Raw genomic sequence first — 18,534 nt, 5'->3', positions numbered from 1 at the left:
ATCCGGGTAAATCATGGTAGCTTTTTGTAAAACCACTGCCAACGGACATTCTGAGAGGAAAGGTTAACATTTCACTGTTACATGAGGATCTAGACACCGGGGATAGTAGGTAACCCCTCCAGCACGCTATAGGTAGATAGGTTGTGCTGGGTCTAGGAATTTAAAGGGCTAAGGAGTCAATTTCACCCTACTGCTCTGGGAAACAGTTTATCGCAGAGAAGGTTTTTAGACCTTGGGCAATCTAAAAGACTTCCCTGTGCCACTGCACCGAAGGTGCTGTGCGACAATTTGTAAAAGATGCCGCCTTTGGAGTTGGTTAGACTCCATAACCAAAAGAGGTAAAAAAGTGGGAAAAAGTCACTCTAGGTTAAAAAAAAGAAATCGTTTCTCAAAATCCAGCAAAGTTGCTGTGGGTCTCCAAGGTAGAGGGAATTAGCACATTGAGAATTCTCCCCAACTAGGGGCGATGAAAGATGCCGGAATAAGCGATGGAGCGCATGGGCTAGATTAACTGAAAATAAGAATTTTCCTATCACAAAAGTGAAAAACGTGGGGACTCCCATCCCTCAAACTTGCAGTTAAAATCTGAAGATTGATGCCAGAGGAGGGCTTGGGTAGAGGGCAGTCATTGGCTGGGGCAGTATGACCCAGAGCTCAGTGATTTAGGAGAAAGTTTAGAAACTAAACTTTTCTTTTACCATGGATTCCCAGGCAGATGACAGGGAATATTCATGAGCATGTGAATACGTGCCAGAACCCATGCTGGAGCATAAGAAGCTTTTCATCTAGTTCTTGCACATTGATGTAGCTGGGACGAAAGCAGGATCTCTGGTTTTCTCCCACGAGACCGATGCGGAGAGCCCATGCGAGGAGCCTACAATGAAGAGCTCTGTTTTATCGTTAAAGCAGAGATGGTGGTCTGCCATCCAGACTTAAATGATGCTAAAGAGCCAATGAAGTCTGGTGTGGTTTACAGTTGAGTTTCAGTAGGACTTGGGTGTCATAAGCAAAGTTAGTATAGGGAATTTCCAGGTGGTCAAAAAGGGGCTTCGTGTACATTCGGGAGATTTCCGTTTTATACTTAATCCACTCTCCTAGTGAGACTCCCAGCACTTTACTACACTTCGGGACCTTTTTCTCCCCTTATTCGTATTTGCTCCAACCATGTTTTACCCTATTTTAAAGGAGTCTTGCTTTTCTCCGCAACTCTTTACGGCATCCGAGTTACACTTTTGCAGCTTTTTTTCCACATGAAATACTGTTCTTAAGGAAACAAACCATGAGAAATCAGCACACTGTACCTCACGCGGAGTGCTTAGAGGAAGCCTAGTATCCCCTTCTGTCTGCTCCTGTACCTTTTCTGTTACAGTGAAAACCCTACAGTTATGGCTGGTGACAGTGGACACCAACTGCAGTGCAATTTTCTACCACAGGTTTTATCCCCAGACCTGGTTATGCACAAATGGTTCACCATGTTCCAACATGGTGGCCCCTTTCTTTTTGTGCCATTTCTTGCGGGTATGTCCTAACTTCAAATGTAGAAGTGTTTCTTTGGACTAATGTATTGACTGGGTTCATTGTACTTACCTACAGCTCACAGCTCACATCATCCTCTTATTACAAGTCTTTAGTACCCAAAGGATTGGGAGAATGGCAGAGTTGGGGCCTTGTATACCAAGGGATAGTTGTATAAGTCTCACCTCCAGGTAGACCTTAGGAAAACTGCCTTAACAAGGCGCATAACAAAATGAATGCAGGTGCAAATACTTGGATTAGTGATAAAACTAAGAACGTTACGTATAGCGAGCGGCGAATAACCACAAGGGTAATCAGCATCCGTGCCTAGACAGCCTAGATTTAGAACCATGACAATATTGCTGCCCAAGAGGTGCTCACTGGTAGTATTTTTTCCAATCTTTGGCAGGGTGTTAGGGAGAGTTCTCATAAATGTGCCAATTCCCTTAACCTTACAGACCCCCGGCAACTTTGCTGGATTTTGAGGACTTAATTTCTTTACCTGGAAAGAATGAGCCTTTTCCCACTCGTGTATTTTGATTGAGTTTTAGATAACTCCATAGGCATCTTTTCATGTGTGTTACACAGCACCCTCAGTGCAGTGACACAGGGATGTCTTTAGACTTCCCAAAGATTTAAATACCTTCTCTGGGATCAACTGTTTCCCAGAGAATGTAAAGTGAAATTGACTTCACTAGTCTTTCAAAATTCCTAGACTCAGCACACATCTTACAATGGAGTGCTGGTGGGGTTTCATAGTATCCCTGTGACTAAACACACCTGTAGCAGTCAAATGCTACCCTTTCCTATTGAAAAGACTGGTGGGAGTGGTTTTACAACCAACCACCAAGATTTCTCTGTGTCCTTCTAGTGTTTGTCTCTGCGCGTCAAACCAGGTTGGGTCCCTTTGTTTGTGTGCCTTTGGTGGGCTTCAGGACTGAAGTCCGCCCTTGGTGTCTGGGGTGGCCAGGAAGTGATGGAGGAGCCCGAAACTCCCTGTGCTTAGTCTCCTAGGACACCAAAATGCACTCTGGCATGATTGGCAAGGACAGCCACCCTGCTGGGTGAGGAACGGCTAGGCTGGAACGAAAGGGAGAGAACTGTTTAAAAGGAGAGAGTCTCGTGGACTGGAAAGCAGATTCGACCACTTGAACGAAAGAACCGAAGTCAAGCTGGAAGAGGACGCCTGCTGCAACTGTTGGTTTGCCTGGTGAAGCCCTGCTGCAGGTCCCAAGTGCCAAACTCCATTCGACAGAAGCTCCTTCAAGGTAGTCTTCTTCCTTCAAGTTGGTGGGACCAATCAACTCATAAGACACCAGGACACCATTCTCAAGGCTGGTTAGGATTAACCAGGGAGAGGGACCCCAGTTTGTGTTCTTGAATCTACAGCTACTGGAACTGAAGTGACTCCCTTTTGCTTGCTTTCTTCGACAACCCCGCGCAGTCCTTGTTCCCACGACTGAGGCTCAATAACAGCGAGATCTGCAGGAACTGCCAAGAACCACGACTTCAGCAACATTTGTTTCTTCATACAAAGGTACTGTGCCAACCCGATTGAGAGAACGCCGAAACTTTCCCAACTCGCAGCCCTAATTAGCTTGTGACCCCACAAATGATTCTTCGCCTAAAGTACTTCAGAGAACTTTTGCAAAGACTTCACCGTTTCATATCAGAACTGCTCTTTTCTATCCAGAACACTAGCCCATTGACTTTGGCCTGGCCTATTGACTTGAATTGAACTATTCTGGTGAACTGAAACGATTTGTACTGCCTAGAAAGTATATGTAATCTATTCTACTTTTTTTGCTCACGGCCAACTGCCATTTGGCTCCTATTTCAGGGGAGCTCAAACTGTCTCAAAAGATTAGAGTATTGTAGTGTATTGGTATATAATAAGTTGCCTCCTAGTGAAATGTTTTCTAAATTATTATATAAATTACTAAGTGTTTTTAACCAAGAAAACTTGAGTATAAATGTCTACTTGAACCACTGTGATTGAAAGTTCTCTTTATCTACTTGTACTGCGCTCACATTCACTTTTGAGATAAGTCTGGCTGCCCAGCACCTTAACAACAAACTGTGTGGTACAGACTTATACCAAAGGTTGGTCTTGCTTACACCTGTAGTCCTAATTGTGTGTGGTGGTCCCAGAGGGTACTGCATGCAATTCTGCCTAACAGAGCCTGGTTTCAGGAACAGCACAATTCTCTGCCTCAATACCTGCTACAACCCCATTTGGGAATTTAGAATGCATTTGGGGTGATCTTAGACTGTAAATCATGTAAATTGTGGAACAAAAGTGGGACAGCAGTCTCAACTCGTCTGGCATGCTGCACTGTCATTCTACAACAGAACAGACCCTCAAAATAGGAATGAGGATGATCTGGGCAAGCTCACCTGCATTCAGTGTTGGCGTGGTATTCTCTTTTAAAATCTCCAACTGTGTGTTACTGCTTGCTTCAACAGAGTTCCCACCCGAAGCCAGCGAAAACAAAAGAGGAGACTTGCTTGAAACAGTTTCAACAGTAGTGCTGACAGTAGAGGTGGCTACCAAGAAACAGAAAGATGCAAAAACAGGTTACTAGAAAATATACATACATACATACATACATACGGGACTACAGCAAGGCCATGTGGGATGCAGCAATTCTATTTTACTTTAGGCTTAGATTTTATTTAGATGCCAGCAACCAATCTTGGCACCTTACATGATTGCAGGTGCCAATGTTGTGAAGAGTATTTGCAAAACCTGGTCTCTGCCTGACATTCTTTTCCAAGGAGGTTGTAAGAGGTATGGGTGTCTAGTTTCATTCATAAAGCTGCGTAGTCCAGGTAGGAAAGCTCTTCCCACACCAACGAGAACAGTATTTGCCTACCCGAAGCACCTAGTAGTAATCCAAGCTAGAAAAAACAATCCTGCATGGGACTTCCTTTTTGTGGATCCTAGCAGATTTTAGCAGCAAAATGGCCTTTTGTCTCACTCATTTGCTTGACTAAGTTTGGTGGGTACTTGTCAGTCCCTACGGCGACTGACAACTAAGTGCATAGTAAAACCATTTAACTGAGACAGTACAAGAATCCACGCTTAGTTTAAGGCTGTACTGTAAGTAAGAATTCTCTTTCTGTGCTAGTTCCCTTCTACCTTAGAGACCCCCAGCTCTTTTGCTGGACTTTAGGACTTTATCCTGTAGGGAGGGAGACCGTCCCCCCCTCCCCTTCAACATGTATTTTTATTTAATTTGAACACCTTTTGGTTTTGGAGTCTAAACATAGGCATCTTTTTGTATTTTGACACAGCACCCTCAGTGCAGTGTCACAGAGCAGTCGGAACAAGTTACCTGTAACTGCTCTCCAGCATGGGCCTGGCATGGATTCACATGCTCATGAATATTGCCCGTCAGGCTGGGTATCCTCAGTAAAGAAAAAAAATCTGTTTAATTTCTGCACTGTCTCTCTCTTAACCACCAATCACTGGTCTCTGGGTACTTCCCCTAGCCAATGACTGCCCTTTACCTAAGCCCCTCTGGCAGCCATCTTCAGATTTGGTAGCACGTAAAGTAGACCAAGAGAAGAGCCGCAGAGGGGTAGGCAGGAGGGTTCACATGTGAATCCATGCCAGACTCAAGCTCGAGAACAAGTTACGTGACTGGTTCCTTCTCCAGCAAGGGGGTCTGACATGGATTCACATACTCATGAAGAATACATAGCAGTACACATGCAACCACGGGAGGTGGCCATTAAGCATCTCAACATTAAGCATCTTAACTCCTCACCAAGCTCACCATCAAGCGAACAGGTTGCGCAGCACTGCTTGGCCGACTCTTGACTCCTCCATGGAATTCCTGTCGACGCAGTAGAACTTTGTGAAGGTGTGCGGCGACATCCATGTAGCAGCCCCACAGATGTCCAGCAGGGGCACACCAGACAGGAACACCGTAGTTGCAGCGATCACTCTGGTCGACTGGGATCTCAGACTGCCAGGCAACGGTCAGTTTGCCAACTGGTGACAATGGGTGATGCAGCCGGAGAGCCACCTGGAAATGGAAGCATTGGAGAGGGCCTTTCCATGGTTCACAGGGCCAAAGTTCACAAAAAGTTGCGATGTCTTCCGGAAACTCTTTCTGCAGTCCACATAGAACTTCAGCACTCTAGCAACATCCAGCGAGTGCAAAGTCCTTCAGCCGGCGACAAAGGTGTCGGAAAAAACACAGGTAACACCACGGGCTCGTTTAGAGGAGTCTGACGGCACCTTGGGCATGAGGGAGGGGCGCGTCCGCAGCACCACCCTTGTGTCGTGAAATGTCAAATAAGGTGGCTTACAGGACAGGGCCTGAATCTCTCCCACTCGTCGTGCAGAGGTCATGGCCACGAGGAACGCTGTTTTGCCACGACAAAAATAGCAGCAGTACTGAGTGCATAGGCTCGAATGAAGGACTCCTGAGCCTAGTCGGAAACCCATTGAGCTCCCACGCCGGGGCCTTCAACGACGGGAAGGACCGAGTCCTTTGATTAACTCATTAACCAGACGGACCATAACAACGACCGTCCCAGAGCTCCGGTGTAGCGGGAGATCGCCGCCAGATGAACCTTGCTGGAAGCATGAGCCAGACCCTGCTTTGGCAAGCAACAGCAAATACAGCAGCCCCTGCAGAGCCGTACTTCGTAGAGGGTCAATCTGTGCAAGGCACCAGGCGGCGAACCTCTTCCACTTATGTCCGTAGCATTTCAGTGTAGACTAAGCACTGGCTTTGGTGAGCACCTCCTTTTTGTCTGCCGGGATATCGTATCCCCAAACTCTAGCGATGCAGGAGCCAGGCCTGCAAGTTCAGCGACCCTGGGTCGTGGTGCAGAATCACGCCCCCTTCTCTGGTGAGAAAATCTGTGGCTGACGGAAGCTTGACTGGAGGGGCGCTTGACAAGTCCAGAAGATCCGGGTACCATATCTGTATCGGCCACCGCCGGTAGGACGAGGATCATTCTGCACCGGACCGTCTGAGTTGATTGACTAGTTGAAGAAGCAACAGCAACCCATAGAGGCCGTCCCAGGGAAATAAGAATGCATGCTCCCAGGCTGGGGAAACCTGCTGGCAAACCTCCGGCACTTGGTGTTAGTAGCTGTCGCAAACAGATCTGGGGATTGCCCAATCGTCGAAAAACAATAGGTCCACCTGATCCTGCCAAAGCTCCCACTCGTGGCAGGAGCGCAGCTCCCTGCTGAGCGAGTCGGCGATCGCGTTCTTCACTCCTGCCAGATGAAAGGCAACCAGGAACATTTTCTGGGCGACGGCCCAGTGCCATAGATCCTGCGCTTCCTTGGAGGGCCGGGTGCCCCCCTGCTTCCGAATGTAGAACATCGTGGTTGTGTTGTCGGTGAAGACCCACACCACCTTGCCCTTGAGGGACGCAAGGAAAGATTTGAGGGCCCAAAACACAGCCAGGAGTTCCAGGACGGTGTGCAACAACTTCTCTGGTAGCCAAAAGCCTCTTGCGTGGAGATTTCTGGTGTGCGCACCGCATCCCTCCAGGGAGGAGTGAGTCAGTCTTCTGATGTGCTGGGTTTGAAGTCCGTGCCCACTGCTAGATGCCCCACCACCGAATCGCTCGACGGAATGTCTCGTTGAGGGTGATCTTGTCCTTGAAGCTTCCCGATACTAGAATCCAATGGGTGTCGAACTCCTGCAGCGGCCGAATCCTTAGCCTGCACAGCCAAACGAGGTAGGTGCATGACAACATCATGCCGAGCAGGGACTTGATGGACCTCACCCTGGCAACCTCCATTGTCAACAGCCGTTGTACCTTGCCCAGGATGGCCTTTATCCTGTCCTCCAATGACGAAGCCAGGCGCAACACTTGAGCCTGGACCTCAGAAACCGAGCGCCCTGCAATGGCACCAAGCAGGACTTTGCATAGTTTATAGAGAACCCCAGTTCCATGAGCAGGCAGACGGTCCTCGCTGTCTGCTCGACGGAGAGTTCCCTTGACTTTGCTCAGATGAGCCAATTGTCCAGCAAGGGGTAGACGTGGACCCCCTGCAGGTGCAGCTGCGCCACCACCAGCGCCAGGCACTTGGTGAAGACCCTTGGCACCGACTTCAACCCGAAGGGAAGGGACTTGAATTGATAGTGCTGTCCCTGGACCACTAAGCGTAGAAACTTCCGATGCCCCGTGTGGATGGGGATGTGAAAATATGCATCCTCCAGGTCCAGCGACAACAGGAAATCCCCTTCCTCTAGCTGTCCCAGCACATGCTGAAGGGTGACCATCCAAAACTTCTTGGACTTGATGCATTTATTGAGGCGGTGGAAATCCAGTATGGGCCACCAACTGCCGGTCTTCTTTCGGATGAGAAAGTACCACGAGTAGACGGAGCCCCGGAGTCTCTTCGGGACGAGTTCTATCGCACCCTTTTTCAGCATCGCTTGTACCTCTAGAAGCAGTTGAGATGTGGTTTTCTTGCCTGGCCACTGGTGGAATGCAGGACACTTTGAAATCCAGGGTGTCGGTGGAGATGGACTTCCACACGCTGATGAAGTTCGCCAGATGGCCTCCCACCGGGGTGCTCGGGTATGGGCCCGACGTCACAGCCGGTTCAGTCCTGCTTTGTCATGGACGACCCACTTTAGGGCCCTTGGCGACAAAGATTTCCTCCTACTTTGCTGCTGCCCCTGTAGGCTTCCTGGGCCGTGGAACGGGAGGATTGGCGATACGAAGGGAAATTGACACCGAATCTTTTGGAGGCACCATGGAACTTACCTTCGGAGGCCCGAAAGGACGGCTGTCGCTGTTGGAGTGTGCCCAAGGCAAGAGCTGCCTTGGTGTCTGCCTTGATGGCCTACAGAGATTTGTCCACCGTCTTGCCAAACAAGTTGTCCCCGAAGGGCATGTCCAATAACCTTGTATGGATGGAAATTGGTGGCCTTCAGCCAACCTTGCCGACTAAGGCAAACGCTGCTGCCCATCTGGCGGAAGCCCCGTGTCAGCGATGTCCGTGGCCACTGTGATGGCATGGTCCGATGCCATCGCTTTCTGGTAGGATTTCAAGGGCCTCCGCCCTCTTGTCGTAAGGAAGTCCAGGCGAGCAGCGATTTTAAACCAAAGCTCCCTGTCGTAGCGGGCCACGATGGCGAGAGTGTTGGCCGCCTTATTGGTCGTTGATGCCGACCAGATGAGTCGCCCATGGCGTCCAGCTTCTTTCCCTTGCCGTCCGGTGGGGAAGTGGAAGTAGATGCCGCCGAGACCAGAGTAAGGGGACGGCTGAGATCTGAGACACTTCGGTGCAGAGTCTGGCACCCAGTATTTCTTCTCGTAACTGTCTTTGCAGGGGCAGAGGACCCAAATGTCGTCCAACAGGGGGATCCAGAGCACAGTCTTCTTCTTGGCCTCTCGGCGCTGAACAAGGAATCCCTACTTTTCATCAGGGGGGGGGTTCAGTTGAAATGGCTCTGAGGCACTAGAGATCATGGCATGGAAGGAGCCAATCTCGTCGGGTGGAGAAGCCCTGGGTACCGGCGGCGGGAGGTCCGTTCTGTCGTCACCGTCTGTACCGATCGTTTCCATCTCGTCCCTCGGCAGGACGAGGTGAAGGATGGTAAGGTGGATGGAGCAGTCTTTGGCGGCGGGCCCCGATGGTCCAGGCGCTGCTGGATCGCCCATCGGAGGCACAGGCATCTTTGTCCTCATCTCTGAACACCGGGTGTGCAGAGCTTGCAGAATGTCTGCCGACATGTCCGTCAGCGGAGGGGCGCGTGGGCAGTAGCGTGGCATCCTACGGTTCCACACCGCCCTGCTGCTCATCGGTTCCCTTGTCGCTTTCCATGTCTGCTTCGTCTGGGTCTTTCCTGTAGGACCTGGCCTTATCCAACTTCTTGTCCAGCACTGTCTTCAGGCTGGAGAGCTCCTCCTCAGAGATATCCGAGTCTGGCAGGACTACCGTGCTCCTTCCCACCCCCCTTCTCGGCCAGGGGCGACGGCCTCGGTGAGAGGATTGGCATCGCCTTCACAGGGGTCTTTTCAATTGGCAGGAAAGATTCCCTCCGAGTGGGCAGGGAAACTCTTGGCTTGGGGGTCATCTACACTGTGGCCGCATCTGAGGTCTTCGCCAGGGACACCACCACTCCCTCAATCGATGCCTTAGCCTGGTGGACCTCTGGGACTTCGCGACCTTAGGCGCGTCCGAGTCCTTCACCATGGCGGTCGGGGGGGGGGGCGGGGGGTGGCTTTCTCTGTCAGTCTCGACTGGGCATTCTCCCGAAGCTTAACAGGGTGCTCAGACTTCCTCTTCTTCGCCGAGCCAGAGCGTTGGCTCGTGGTTGACTGAGTCAGCGATGATGAGCCTGCCTGGCTGCCGCAGAGCCCATACCAATGGCGCTCCTGGTGCCCATGGATTCACGGTGCTTTGCCTTATGTTGGGCCCCCGTCGCCGGAGCACCCTCAAAGGTCTTAGAAGACCGCTCAGATTTTCTCTTAGGAGAAACATGCTGCCGGGGCTCACCTGTCGCCATGATCTTAGTCTGCAGCCACTCGGTGAGCCGCTTGAGACAGTCCTTCATGGTGCGTGGCACCATGTCCTTGCAGAACGCACAGGCCTCTGCGTGCGAGCTATCAAGATGTTCTGTAGCCCACATCCTGGGCAGATCCTGAACAGAAGCGTCGAGTCTCCTTTATCCTCAGCCATGTCCACGCGGTGTAGGCCTCCGCAAGAGTCTTCTGGAATAATCCAAGAAGTGAACTGGACGAAGAATCGCCTACGAGGGGCGTAAAAAGTTCTGAAAAACGGGTCCGTTAGTCGGCTCATGGATCGAAGGAGCTTGAAGCTCGATTGACCGAAAAATAGAGCAAAACCTTTAGTAAAAAAATTTGCAAAACGCAGTTAAAGCTCGAGAGCTATGGCACGAGGACTCCCAACACTTGCACGTGCGGTAAAAATCTGAATATGACTGCCAGAGGGGCTTAGGTAGAGGGCAGTCAATGGCTGGTGGCAGTATGACCCAAAGACCAGTGATTGGTTGTTAGGAGAAAGACAGTTCAGTAAAGAGAATCAGTTTTTGTCTGAGGATTCCCAGCCTGACGGGGAATATTCATGAGCATGTGAATCCATGCCAGGGCCCATGCTGGAGAAGTAACGCATTCTCTCTCATATGAAAGTTTAAAAAAATGTTATGATCGCCACCTATGTTGCCTTTTGTCTTGTCCCTCGCAGTTATTCCTAGAGTTAACCTGTTACCTGCCAAATACCTCATAGGGGAATTGACCAGCCTCCTTACTGAGAGCAGAAAAACAACCTCTGCGAGGAAGAAGGCAGTTGGGACAGTCAGTTTCCTACCAGTGTCTGAAAATTAACCAATTAGAAGAGTCCTGATCTTAAACAGCCTTGAGCCTCTGCGGCATGATGGATTGGGCATCCCTCATTATGAGAAACATAGTTTGGGACCCATTCCAAAATGAATTAACCAAACCAAAAGAACCTCAATTTGCCTGAACTAGCATGTAGTCATGAACCCAGACCCGATAGCCGGCCAAGAAAAAGACCAAGCAGGGTAGTGTCCGGCCTACCGTCGGAGAAGGCCTCAAAGGACAAGGCCAAGCAGGACAAGGTGTCTGGAGCGACCACGAAGGACAAGGGTCCTGGCCTGACCGCGAGTGCCCAGCTGCACAAGGTGAAGGTGACTGCTGCCATAGAGTTGGTGGTAGCATCCCTTTCGAAGGCCGCGGTGGCGTAACTGCAGGGTGCCCTTCCGAAGGCAAGTGTGTCCTTCCATGCCAGGAGGGATTCTTAATTTCTGCCCATTGACAAGATCTGAGACTGTCCTCGCTGGACGCAAACAAAAAGGGGGGTGGGGAAATCCTGCAGGGCACAGATATCACCTCTGCTGAGGAGGAACTAGTCTACCTCCAGACCATCAAGGAAGGCGGTGACCAGGGAAATGTCGGGGTCACGCCCTACGACGCGGGCGATGAAGGCAACAAAGATACCGTCGAAGGCAATGGAGGGCCTCTGTATGACGAGACCCTGCGCCTGTCTCGGTCCCTACAATGCAGCTGCCCCTAGGGATCTTTCGGTGCACATTCTTCACACCCCCCCATACTCTTGTATCCGAGACGCTGGCTCCTCTCTCCCAGCGGTTCCGGTGCCTGCCACCCGGCGGATCCTGCGTCCAAGAAGAAAAGTTTAAGATAACTCCATAGACATCTTTTCATGTGTGCTACACAGAACCCTCAGTGCAGTGACACAGGGATGTCTTTTAGACTTCCAAAAGGTTTAAATACCTTCTCTGGGATCCACTGTTTCCCAGAGAATGTAAAGTGAAATTGACTTCACTAGTCTTTTCAAATTCCTAGACCCAGCATACACCATCTTACAATGGAGTGCTGGAGGGGTTACATAGTATCCCCCGTGTCTAAACACTCATGTAGCAGTCGATTGCTACCCTTTCCTATTGAAAAGGTTGCTGGCAGTGGTTTTACAACTACCATGATTTTGCCTGACCATGAACACTGGTAGTTCAATCACGGGAGCCATGTTTTTCAAGATGGCGCCTTAAGCCCCTTTGTTTAATCGGGTCCCAGTCTTTTTTCACCATTTTTTTGGAAAGGTCCTAGTGGTCTCTGCGCACCAAACCAGGTTTGGTCCCTTTGTTCGTGCGCCTTTGGCGGGCTTCAGGACTGCAGTCCGCCCTTGGCGTCTGAGGTGAGCAGGAAGTGAGGGAAGTGCCCGAAACTCCCTGTGCTTAGTCTCCTAGGAGACCCAAATGCACTCCGGCGTGATTGGCTGGCTGACAGCCACCCTGTGGGGTGAGTGACAGCTAGGCTGGAATGAAAGGGAGAGGACTGTTTAAAAGGTGAGTCTCGTGGAATGGAAAGCAGAGTCGACCACTAGACCGAGAGAACCAAAGACGAACTGGAAGAGGACAGCTGCTGTAACCACTGGATCGTTGGTTTGCTTGGGGAAGGCTCCTTCAAGGACTACTTCCTTTGAGTTGGTGGGACCAATCACTCATAAGACACCTGGATACCATTCTCAAGGCTGGTTAGGATTAACCAGGAAGAGGGACACCAGTTTGTGTTCTTGCATCTACAGCTACTGGAACTGAAGCGACTCCATTTTGTTTGCTTTCTTCAACAATCCAGTGCAGGAGTCCCCGACGTCCTCCCTCTTGTCCCCACAACCGAGGCTCAGGAACAGCGAGATCTGAATTAACTGCCAGGAACCACGACTTCAGCAACATTGGTTTCTTCATACAAAAGTACTGTGCCAACCTGATTTAGAGAAAGCCACTCTTGCGGTGAAAGTTCGTGAAACATTCCCAACTCGCAGACCTAATTAGCTTGTGACCCCACAAATGATTCTTTTTCACCTAAACTACTTCTGAGAACTTTTGCAAAGACTTTACCGTTTCATACCAGAACTGCTCTTTCCTACCCAGAACACTAGCCCATTGACTTTGGCCTGGCCTATTGACTTGAATTGAACTATTCTGGTGAGCTGAAACTAATTGCACTGCTTAGAAAGTACATGTTATCTAGGTTTGCTCACTGCCAAATAACCGAACTGCCATTTGGCTCCTATTTCAGGAGAGCTCTATCAAATGCTTTTGTATTGTTTTGTATTGGTATATAATAAGTTGCCTCCTAGTGAAATGTTTTCTAACTGACTAATAAATTAAGTGTTTTTTACCAAGAAACCTTGAATATACGCGTCTACTTAACCACTGATTGAAACTCCTGTGTTACTACTTTTACTGCTCACATTGACTCTTGAGATAAGCCTGGCTGCTCAGCTCGCCACCAACAAACTGTGTGGTACAGACCTACACCAAAGGTTGGTCTTGCTTACACCTGTAGTCCTAATTGTGTGGTGGTCCCAGAGGGTACTGCATGCAATTCTGCCTAACAGTCACTTCACACATGCGCTTATCTTTCCGGTCGGAGCCTGAAAGCAGCAAACTTCCAGACATTCTCAGACTGAGTCTGCGCAATAAACCACATCCATTATCTGCTCCTGCAGATTCTATCAGTGAACGGAGTTGGGACACTTTCTTTGTGCCACTCATTTTTAGCTGCTATAGAAATCCTGAGTGATTAACGCTAGTTTTCCTGAATCACACAAGAACATTGCAGCTCAAAAAGGCTCAATTTAAATAATTCAATGTTTAAGCTATGCTGTCCATAAAGGGATTTCATTACAAACATTTAGGAGTCAAGGACAAGATCTAAACTGCATTTAATCCAAAGCAAAGTATACTCAAAGTTAGTCAAGTATAAGTTCTTGAAAATGATTTTGGGTCAAGTAAGATTCTACAAAGAACCTCTGAGGAGTTTCAAAGACTTCATTGTACTTGTCAAGACAATTTCTGGATAAACTGCAGTCATGCCTCTTAGAAGAGGCAAAGAGTTATAAACTATAGCTGAGGAAGGGAAGAGGGACAATTTTTTAGGATTCATTTAACCCCTTGCCATTTTATTTTTATCCTCTGCAGATTCCCGAGCTTCCAGTTTGAAGACTGAAATCTGTTATTTTCTCCACTTACCCTTTCCCCCTTCGCCCCAGACGTGTTGGGATTTCTGCTGTTAATTGAATCAGTAGTTGACCGGACACTTTAGGACTGGGGTTCAGCAGCTTCCGCGGATCAATATTCACAGGACCCGATACCATCTCAGGGGCCACCTTCAGCTTGCCGGGTGATCAGACTTCTCTTGCATAACGATCGAGCATTGCCTGGAGGCCAATGCAGCCAGCTGGGGATCTAGGACGTACTTGGCCTTTTTGTTGGACCCTGTGGTAGGGGCGCCCTCAAAGGACTTAAAACCCTCTCAGCTTTCCCGGATCCAAGAGAGGCATGCTCATGGGACCCACCCAGTGTAGAGGCCTTGGTCTGCAGCCACTTATTCAGCCCCTTACGCCGATCCTTCAACGTGCATGTCGACAGTTCACTGCAAAACGCACAACATTCCTCCTTGTGCGACGGGTACAGGCAGTAAAGGCACTGGGAATGTTTGTGGTCCATGTAAACATTGTGTAAGCTGCAGTCGGTGCTAAGCTTGAAAAGAGGGAATCCTTCTCGTCTGACATGATCCACACAGTGTAGGCCTGAAGAATCTTCTGGAAGCCTCTACGAAGAAACTCGATGAAATCTGCCATTGAGGGGGCGCTGAAGGTGAAAAAAGGGTCCCAGTTAATCAGAAGGATGATCGATGGAGCACAGGGATCGATTGACCGACAAAGTAAAACTATTCCGAAAAGCAAAAAACACAGTAAAAGCTTGAGAGCCAAGCACGAGGACTCCCAACACTTGAAAGTACAGTAAAAATCTAAAGATGGCTGCCAGAAGGGTGGCTTAGGTAGAAGGCAGTCATTGGCTGGGGGCAGTACGACCCAGAGCTCAGTGATTGGTTTATAGGAGAAAGTTTAGAAAAACTTTTCCTTTTACAGAGGATTCCCAGCCTGATGACACGAATATTCATGAGCACGTGAATCCATGCCAGACCATGCTGGAGAACCAGGCTCATCTAAGGAGGGAGAGGGCTGTAGGAAAGTTCATAGAGCCTGTAGTACACAAAGGATTAAATCGAAACACTTAAAACCAGATGTATTTTACAAAATAATCTATTATAAATACAAATAGGCCAGGTTAAGTCTTAGGGTAAGTACTGGTAATAGAGCAACAAATGTATAAAAACACCACAAGGTTGAAGGTACAGACCAAAAGCATAAACCCTTTGGAATAACCAATGGAAATTCTAGGGAAGTCAGACCTTATGAATAGGTGTGGCCTATACTAAATATATATGAGTATTAAAAACCAGTTACTTTTATTACTTTCTGCAACACAAGGGTAGTAGGCCCGGTCAGTTATGCAGTGAATCAGCAAAGAAATCACAAATCAACCAACCATGTTACCAGGATACTTTTCTGAATAGTGGAACACAGATTTAAGGAAAAGTATGCACCTATGACATTTATGACAAAACAGTTCATAGTAGGTGAGCAAGACCCTTCGGTGTAATACAAGTTATCAGCTCAGTGGAACAGACTAGAATAAGTAAGAACTAATTTAGGATTACACCAGGCAGACCAAGGTCAGCTGCACCTACAGAACAAGAATGGCAGACGGCTTTCTAGGCAGATAAAACCGAAGGATGTAATATGCCATTACAGTTGCTTTTCAGATCAGTGGAACAGACACCGAGGTAAGCAATAAGGAACTTGTTACTCATCTGTAACCATGGTACTGGCATGGATTCACATTGCCCATGAATATTGCCAGCCGGGATGGGAATCTTCGATAAAATAAAAAATAAAAGTTCACTTTAAAACTATTTCTCCTCGAAACAAATCACTACTCTGGTCATACTGCCCCCAGCCAATTACTGGAACAAACTCACCTCAAGCGAACAGTTGCGTAGCTCTGCTTAGCCAACCCTGGAATCCCCGTCGATGCAGTAGAACCTCAAGAAGGAAGTCCTCCACCTAGCAGCCCTGCAGATGTCCAGCAGGGGCACACCAGACAGGAATGCAGTTGCAACAATCGCTCTGGTGGAATGGGCTCCGACAGCCGGGCAGCGGCCAGTTGGCCAACCGATGACCGATACAGCCAGAGAGCCACCTGGAGATGGAAGCCTTGGACAATGCCTTCCCATGGTTCACAGGACCAACGTAAACAGTCGAGACGTCTACCGAAAACTTTGTGCGTGCCACGTAGAGCTTCAGAGCACGAGCAACGTCCAGAGAGTGCAAGGCCCTTTCAGCCGGTGACTAAGGATTCAGAAGAAAAAAAACACAAACACAAAAGGCTCGTTGAGGTGGAATTCCGACAAACTTTGGCATGAAGGAGGGGTGCGTCCGTAGCACCATCCACGAATCACAGAAAGTTAGATATGGCTGTTTGCAGGATAGGGCCTGGGTCTCGCCCACCCTCCTGGCAGAGGGGATGGCCACAAGGAAAGCCATTTTCAACAAGGGAAACGAGGGGCCTGATGCATAGGCTTGAAGGGGGCTCCCATGAGTCTCTTCAGCACCACGTTTAGTTATCACTCCGGGGCAGGAGCCTTCACCTGTGGGAATGATAGTCCTTTGAGGAACTCCTTGATGAGACGGTGGGCCAAAGAACACCGCCCTGGAGACCTGGTGTTGCGGGAGATAGCCGCCAGATGCACGTTGGAGGCACGCCAGCCCCACTGTTGCCAAGGACAACAAGTACAGAAAAATGTGCAGGCCCGTGACTTTCAAAGGGTTGATCTGCAACTGGCACCACGTAGCGAAACGCTTCCACTTGTGCCCGTAGCACTAAAGAGTCAATGACGCTCTGGCCCTGGCAAGGACCTCCGTGCAGTCCATGGGTAACTCATACCGTACGAACAAGCCTTCAGGTTCAGCAATCCCGGGTCATGTTGCAGGATTGCGCCGCCTCGGGTGAGGAGATCCGCGACCACTGGCAACTTGACAGGTAGGGACGTTGAGCACCTGAGGAGGTCTGGCCACCAAATCTGTATCGGCCACGCTGGGGCGACGAGGATCATCCTGCATCAGCATCATGAGTGGATTGATAGGAGAGGCAACAGAGGGAACGCGTACAGTAAGAGGCCTTCCCACGGGATGGAAAATGCATCCCCCATTCTCCTCAGCTGGTGGAACCTGCTGGCGAATTTCTGGCATTTGGAATTCGTCGCTGCAAACAGATCGATCTGGGGTCTGCCCCATTTGAGGAAGAGGCTGTTCACTTGATACTGTCGTAGCTCCCACACGTGGCAAGAGTGAAGCTCCCTGCTGAGGGAGTCGGCGATTGTGTTCTTGACTTCCGAATGCTGGAAAGGAAGGAGGAAACATTTCCTGGGCGACAGCCCAAAGTCCTGCGCCTCTTTGGAGAGCGCTGGGGATCTGGTTCCCACTGCTTCCTGATGTAGTGCGTAGTATTGTCCGTGAATACCCTCATCACCTTTCCCTTGAGAGATGAAGGAATGACTTAAGGGCCCAGCGCACTGCCCGCAGCTCCAGGACATTGATGTGGAGGATCGCTCTCCAGCAGCCACAGGTCTCTGGCGTGAAGGCATCATATGTGGGCTCCCCAGCCCTCCAGGGAAGTATCTGGTCACAGTCTCCTGGTACAGGGGCTCTGGAAATCCGTGCCCCCGGAGATGTTGGAATGCACGCCCCACCACCTTATTGCTCGACAGAACTCCTTGCCTGCAAAGCTTCCGGATACCTGAATCCACTGAGCATCCAGGAATTCGTCAGGGTCGGCTTGATTGAATTCCAGAGGAGCTGATGCTGGCCCCACAGACCCTCACTAGGAGTTTACCTCTCAACCCTAAAGTAAAAGCTGAGCTGAGAACCCCAAGAAAGGGAAAGGGGAATTTGGAGAAAACGACAGACACTGCAGCCCTGCAACCTTCTAGTAGGCTCTGGCATCTGTAGTAAACAAATACACTTGGTTACTTATATGTTAATATAAACTTCTTTTCTAAAATTTTTAAACAAACTTCTTTGCCTCTTAAACCTCTGTTTAAGACTTAGAGGTTAATTATCTGTATAGAATTATCTTGTAAACTATTATCATGCTTTAGTGCATATTGTCTCTAGCCATTCAAGTCTCTTAAGACTCCTGAAGTAATGACCATTGCAAGCACCTTACAGACTTCGATATTCTTTGCTTTTAAAGTTCATTTAACTCTACGAAGTTAGTATTAAATGCTTTTGCGAAATGCAGTCTTTGAAGTGTTGAATTCCATTTGTGTGAAAATGACATTAAATAGAAACTCAAACTTTCTTGAATGCTGCTCTCCCCTTCTGCGTGTGAACCTTTTATTTTTACATGTACGAATATATATTCCCTTTGACGCGCATTTGCGATTAACACGCGAAATCACAAGACGTGAAAAATTGTCCTCGCGTAGAAAAATCTCACGTGCATCTTCACAAATGCACCAAGTTAAAATGGGCTCGCGCTCTATCGCAACCGAACACACGCAGTTATACACGTCACTCACATGAAAATTGTGCACGTGCTAAAAACAACTCGCGCT

At 49.0% G+C, this 18,534-nt stretch overlaps 1 protein-coding gene across 3 annotated transcripts in view; it reads right to left on the bottom strand.

Annotated features, from left to right (window-relative positions):
* The window catches only part of POM121C (POM121 transmembrane nucleoporin C), a 236,358-nt gene that overhangs the window by 100,278 nt on the left and 117,546 nt on the right, over positions 1-18,534 (bottom strand). For 2 of the 3 annotated variants that reach the window (XM_069614775.1, XM_069614777.1), the window contains exon 10: positions 3,913-4,062. The exons of the other annotated variant lie outside the window; for it this stretch is intronic. In XM_069614775.1, coding sequence (XP_069470876.1) covers positions 3,913-4,062 — 150 coding nt within the window. The remainder of the gene's footprint in view (positions 1-3,912; positions 4,063-18,534) is intronic. 3 annotated transcript variants of the gene reach the window in all.

The sequence above is a fragment of the Ambystoma mexicanum genome, chromosome 9 (assembly GCF_040938575.1).
Source record: "Ambystoma mexicanum isolate Mex_15411 chromosome 9, UKY_AmexF1_1, whole genome shotgun sequence".
NCBI lineage: Eukaryota > Metazoa > Chordata > Amphibia > Caudata > Ambystomatidae > Ambystoma > Ambystoma mexicanum.
Note: the sequence above shows the minus strand (reverse complement) of the source record. Positions and strands in the feature narration are given on the sequence as shown.